General features: G+C 50.4%; 1 protein-coding gene across 1 annotated transcript in view; it reads left to right on the top strand.

Moving 5' to 3' along the window:
* Window positions 1-1504: 1504 nt before the first annotated feature.
* b3gat2 (beta-1,3-glucuronyltransferase 2 (glucuronosyltransferase S)) overlaps window positions 1505-6678 on the top strand; it is a 27471-nt gene continuing 22297 nt past the window's right edge. Inside the window, exon 1 of the mRNA XM_053874302.1 lies at window positions 1505-2309. Within this exon, the coding sequence (XP_053730277.1) occupies window positions 1806-2309 (504 nt within the window). The 5' untranslated portion in view covers window positions 1505-1805. The remainder of the gene's footprint in view (window positions 2310-6678) is intronic.

Below are 6678 nucleotides of genomic sequence, written 5' to 3'. Positions count from 1 at the left end.
TAAATATCCTGCTGGATCACATCACTCTCCTCAAATCTCATCTGCAACTGCCACGCCGATCGCTCACGTCAGCGCTCCGCCTCCTGCAGAGGTTTCACCGACCCGGGCCTTGTTCTTCAGCTGGTGTGTGAAGTGGTTCAGTGCTGCTGCCTCTGTGGCGTCGGAGCACGAGCGGACACTGTGAAGCGCTGGTGAAACACATCGGACGCTTGCTGCCATTCAGCCGAGGACAGTTGAGTGAGAGAGCAGATGGGTGGAGTCGTTTATTTTTAATATATAAACCACGTAAAACCTTCACACGTCACATGAAAAACATGAAGAAATAATCACGTTTCACCCGCTGCTTTTCTATATTTGTGTGAGTGTGTGTGTGTATATATATATATAAATATATATATGTTGTGTTGTTGACCTTCCTGCTGTGGATCTTCAGAACCAATCGACCTTCTCTCTGTTCCCTGTTTTCACATGTACACCACAAAATAAGTGTGTGACTCGGGTCACGGATACATTTGGCCATCATCACAGGAGGAGGTTGAAGCCCCTCGCTGGCTACTTATCAGTTTTCACTCACAGTTCTTGGTATTTTCTTTGGTCCGTGGGGTGTCACCACTCAGCCGGACCGGTGCTCTGGTTTTGAATTTTAGACTGAAGTTCCATGTAATGATCTGGATTCATCTGAAGGATGAAGGAAGGTTTTCAGAAACTAACCAAAGATCGTGTTTACTTTGGTGTCCACCAGATGGCACAACGGCAGGACAGAGTGCCTTCTGGTATTCGCCAGGATTTTTCAGAACCATGGCCAAGACCCTGTCAGAAAAAAACAAAAACAGAAAGCAGCCAATCGAGAATTTTGTCATTGATCGAATTGGTGACGATAAACACACTTCCCAGGTCCATTTCTTCATATGGCAACATATATGTTCTTCTCGTTTAGTTATTGGGTTTCTTTTCTGTTAAATCCCCGCCAAAAACCTGGACCTGGACCAAGCAGGTCCATTTCCATGATGCATCATGACTCATCCTTTTGTTTCGATGTTTCCACTGCGGTTTAACACGTTTGATCGTGTAACTCATCTGTAACAAGGAGGTCATTTATATAATGATTTTTTTACATGTTTACATGTCGCGGAAATAATAATGATGTAAGCTGGAGAAATGATTTGGCGTCTGCCTTCGCAGTCTGCTCCCACTCCACTAAAACTCCCATGAGAAGTTTCAGACGTGAGTTCCAGTTCAATTTAGCGGCAGGAAAAGGTCACAGCTCTGTGGACAGCATCAGTCATGTCAGGCTCGGAGGGAGTTCGCCTGATGGGAGGGCCGGCTCTGCCGACACTGTTTCTTCCTGACATCGTTTGTCTCTCAGCGAACAGTGATGCTGAACATAACAAGGCCGTTCTGTCTCTCTCTCTCTCCCCGCTGCCTCGCTCACCCCTCCCACTCCGCCTCCCCAGGTCCTCTCCTCCTTCCTCTGCACCTGCTCCTCCCCTCCTTCATCCTCCCATCCTCGCCAAGTGATGCTGCTCGGCGGCTCACGTCGGTGCGTCTCCACCGAGGTCCGGACAGGCAGCGACCACCCAGGTCTTCCGAGCGTCCTGCTCCGTCTTCCGTCAGGACAAGGACGCAGAGGAGCCGCGGAGTAACGGTCCTGCCGGGACCTGGATCTTCTTTACTCGTCTTCTCGAGTTGAAAAGGACTTCGCAGACGGACAAACCAGACTGGACTCGCGGGGCGGAGAACCGAACTCGGCACCGGTCCTGGAGAGGATGCGCTTGACTCCGGAGTGAGGAGCGGAGAACTTCACCATGAAATCCGTCTTTTTCAGCCGCTTCTTCATCCTCCTGCCCTGGGTCCTCATCGTCATCATCGTGATCGACATCGACACCAAACGGACGGTCCGGAGCCCGGCGCAGGAGGGAGCCCGCAGCGCGGCTCCGAGGGCGCTCAACCAGTCCGCGCTGCCGGTCATCTACGCCATCACCCCGACCTACACCCGACCGGTGCAGAAGGCGGAGCTGACCCGGGTGGCCAACGTCTTCCGCCAGGTGCCCCGCTTCCACTGGATCGTGGTGGAGGACTCGACGGTGCGCACGGAGATGGTCTCCCGCTTCCTGGCGCGCTGCGGGATCCCGTACACGCACCTGAACGTGTTCACGCCGCGCAGGTTCAAGCGCGTGGGGATGCCCCGGGCCACGGAGCAGAGGAACGTGGGTCTGACGTGGCTGCGCCAGCACCGGAACCGGCGCGACCGCGGCGTGGTTTTCTTCGCGGACGACGACAACACGTACAGCCTGGAGCTGTTCGAGGAGGTACCGATGCCGCCAAACTTTGGGCTGTATGACGTCATCATCTCATTTCAGTACAAACCTCATTGATGAACAACATCGTTTCTCGTGCGATGTTTAGTTTAGACAAGAAAAAATACTTCAGTCGGTCACTGACGACACTGTCTTGGCTCATCCGGTTCCCACTGCGTTTTCATATGTTTAACGCAAATTCATTTTTGCTCAATCAACGGTTAGTATCACTAAAACAACTTAATATTATTGGTCGCAATTTTCATTTTTTTTTTTAAATCAGCACTTGAATTTTCTGTCATTCATTTCCAACTTTCTAGTTCATTTTTCTCATTTTTTAATTCAGATGGCGTAAATTTCAATCCTGTCGTGCAGGATTCAGATTCATTTTTCCTGCTTCTGAAGAAGCTCAAAGTCGTTCCAGAACAGATGGGCCCCTCAGATCTTGAAAAACCCTCTGAGACTTGGTTTGCTCTCGGATCATTCGTGAGGCAAAATGAGCTGAATAGCTTCAGTTTGATGAAGACACGAACTGGCAGCTGAGACTGTCCATCAGACGTTCCTCATGTGCCAAAAAGTTATTACATCTCCTGCAACAGATCCTCTAAATGCTCGGCACGACATCATCCATCTCATGTTGGTGCTTTTCTTTCGCTCACCAGCCGTAAAACTGCAGAACTGACGCTTGTTCAAACATTTGCAAGGTGTTGGGATTCTCTAGTGTTGTCGTGAGAAGTGGGCCGCCAGAACCAGGACGGTCGATATGAGGGAAACTGAAGCGTTGGTGCACTGAGAGAGATGGTTTTTGCTGGTCCTGATCTGAGCCTTGGTCCTGCTGGCTCAGGCTTCATTCTCACCTGGGTATGAAGGATTGGAGAGACAGCTGAGGTCTGTTGCTACTGAAGCATAACCTAACTCTTGACTGACTTTTCATGACGACTTCACTTACAAGACTCAACCTCGCTCGTGTTATAATGGACAGTTGTACCTTCAGAGTGATCTGATCCGTGATGTTTCAGCTGACTGGTCCACATCAGCGATCTGTCCCTGTTTGATGATGTCAGTGACCACAAACATGTTGCCCACTGCACTTGAGCAAGGTGTTTTGGAACCTTTGTTTCTCTGTGAAAGTCAGTAGTTGGACATTGGACCCCAGTGAGTCTCGTCCAAGGCCTTCGGATGGACTGGAACAGTCTGGTGAAGTGAGTCAGGCCTTTAGCAAGGATTCTGAAACAGGGCGTCCAAAACCCCGCCCCCAACACGTAACACCGCCCCTAACCCATCCCATCAGTAGCAGCGCGCTTCCATGCTGCGAGTGTTGCGACTCGCGAGATTACGGTGGTAAACAAATATAGGGCGACTGTGATGCCCAAAATACGGTTGGTGAAGGTTCAAGAATCTGCAAATTTCGGTGAAATAGCCAGGCGGAAACACAATTTAATGTAAACCAGTGCGATGACACTACGAGTTGGACATTTAGGGCGTCCTGCTGAGGAAACAGGGCGTCCAGTTGTTCATGTTTTGCAGTTTAGGGCTGAAAGCCTGAAGTGAGCAGTGCAGCAACCTTCCATTTCAACTCCTGGAATGAGGAGTCCCGCATCAGCAGATATCTCTCCGGCAGCCGAGCAGCTGCGGACGACACAAGTCTGCTGAAATTCGCCGAGTTATTGACCAGTCTGGAATCGACTCATTAGCTAGCAGGAAATGAGAAAAGCGATACGGCGCCTCATCATGTTTATTCATGCTGGGGAGGATCTGGAGCCGCTGGTGCGCCGCTCGCCGCCGCGGTGAGCTTTTAAAAGGAGCTGATTGCTGAAGGTGATTGCAGCTATTGAAGTGTGTGCGGCGTGGAAGTCAAGTGGAGGTAAATTGATGGTGCTTTTGCAGCAGAAGCTAAAGGTCGAGTTGGATTTTATTTGACGTGCACTGGTTTAAATGATTGCATTTACATGCTGCTCCACACAATATGCAATTTGCCTTCAGTCTATTTATGGATTTGACTCCGGGCTGCAGCCGAGGTCGGAGTTGCTGCTGGTCAGTTCTTCAGTCTGCTCAGGCTGGTGGAAGGGTGCCTTTCTTCACTTGGGGCGCTTTCACACTACAGGTTCTGTCTCGGGACAAAGCTCTTTCAGCTCAGAAGTCCGAGACGTGAACACAAGCCAGTCTGCTTTTGGCCACGCACCCGATCCTCGTTTTGGGAAGCTCTTAGCGGGTTGCTCAGCGGGTGGTGAGCTTCTCGCTTCAAGCGACTCGGCGCTAGATGCCGGAAACTACACGTACAGCGCGACTCCACACAAACATGATAAAGGTCGGGCTGTCTGTGCACACAACATGGTTCAAAAACAACTTCTCAAACTCCCAGAACACTGAGGTGAGCAGCTGGGAGGTGCAGGAACTGACCTCTTACGTCGGGATCTGAACTTCCGTTATCTCTCTCACTGTGTTCAACGTGGCGTGGAAATCACGGCGCTCCGTATTACGCAGCTAGTTTCCGGTTTTCCTTGTAAAACAAACATGACAACACTCTTTCATGTTTAGTTTTGGCTGTGAAATGCCACATTCTGTTACAGCCGTGGCTCAGCGCCGTCATCAGTTCACATCTGAGGTGACGACGACTTGTAGTGCTAAGAACTGACAGAGAAATAAGGAGGTTAAGCTTGTGGTGGTTGTCGTGCGGCTGACAACTTCATTGAGACGCGCTTCATCGTGGGTCATAAAGCAGCTATTTTGCGTAGAGCGCCGCCAGCTGTGGAGAAAAAAAGGACATCACCTGCGGCGCAGAGGTGCGAGTCTGCACAGCACGGGGCGCATCAGACTCAGACCCACCCTTACAGTAGAACAGGTCAGCGACTCGAGCGCTGGTTTAATAACTGAATCCATTCCTGCTCATCTCTCAGTCAACCTGCTCCTCAGTGGTTTGATGAAGAAGAAAGGCCCGGTTTCCAAAGAGCGAGAGGGAGCCCCTTCAAGACTCCACCTTCACAGTCTCTCACCCTCGCTCACAGGAAAGAGCATCTGTTTGATTTGTTGATGGCGCAGCGACTCCTCTCTGTCCTCCTGCCTGTTTCATTACCGTGGTAATGGCCTGTCATGGAGAGATAAAAAGCTGTCGTGTGGCGGTAATCACCTGCAGGAAGTGCACGCAGCCTTCAGACTGATGTGCTGCAGAGGCAGCCTGCACATCCCAAACCTTTGGAGGAAGCCGCAGCTCACAGAAGCGCCCCACTTGGGAGCGGGAGAGGATCCGTGTGAGGGGTCTTCAAGCACCATGAGCAAAGCAGATGTTGATCTTTCCTCGGCACAGATCCATGGCTGGAATCAAACATGGGCGTTTGAAGCCTCTCATGTGACATGTTGGTTTAAGAGACGTTCCTGCAGCTTTGAAGCAGCACTTTTGATGTGCCAGTTTAAGAGCGATGCTGTCCTCTCTTCCGCTTGTCTCTCTGAGGCTGGGCTCCTTTCTGTGCCTGATGTGGACTCGGTGGGTCGGAGGTTGGACTTGGTGATGGCAGACCTGCTGTCACATGACATGCTTTACATCAGGTTATGTGGGGGTCCTGTTCACGAGTGGATGTACAGACGGATAGATGCAGTGTTTTCAGTCGTGGGGAAGAAAGTGCTGAGCTAAAAGTGTCACCTGTGGTCATCAGCCGAGGAACAAGATCACAGGAACAAGTCTCTGCTGGGTGTTGAGACCCTCTCTTAGAGAGAGAAACTCAAAGTGTTGTAGTACTCAAGATTGGTCTTGGTCTCGAGACCGCTTTTTTAGGGGCTCAGTCTCGGACTACGTAGACTTGGGATTTCTATTTAAGACCAGTCTTGACCGAAGACCAAATGCCCTGGTTTTGTCTCGATACCAGTCTTGATATCGTCTTTGTCTCGGTCAGTCATCCAGGAGAGACTCAGAGTAGAGCCACTGTTACCCTGGGTTTGGAGGAGCGCTGGCAGTCCTGTTCTTTTCTCACGTCATCTGAAGAGACTGTAGCGGTTCTAGTGTTCATGTTGTGGAAATCTCTGCTGATATCAGCCCAAACTCTTCCTCTTCGCCAGCAGAGACAAGTGAGGCATTAATGATGTCTTAAATATTTGATGTTGCTCATGCGTCTGTGAAGTGCAAGGGGTTCTCATCCGTCTGGGTCATCACTCAAAGGGCTGGAGGAGGGAACTTGGACTGACACTGAAGAGTCTCGCCGCCTCATTTCTGTCACGTTTGGTGTCGGTGAAGTCTTCTGTGTCTTGTAGACACACATCGCCTGACCTTACTGATGACAAACCATATTGATGCTACGCTCAACAACAACAAGGTTCTCTTTCACTTTCCATCTGCTATCCTGCTGTGGAACTACTTTTAAAACTCACACTGTGTGTTTAGATTCAGTAG

This window comes from Synchiropus splendidus, chromosome 9 (assembly GCF_027744825.2).
Source record: "Synchiropus splendidus isolate RoL2022-P1 chromosome 9, RoL_Sspl_1.0, whole genome shotgun sequence".
NCBI lineage: Eukaryota > Metazoa > Chordata > Actinopteri > Syngnathiformes > Callionymidae > Synchiropus > Synchiropus splendidus.
This window is presented reverse-complemented; position numbering and strand designations above follow the sequence as displayed.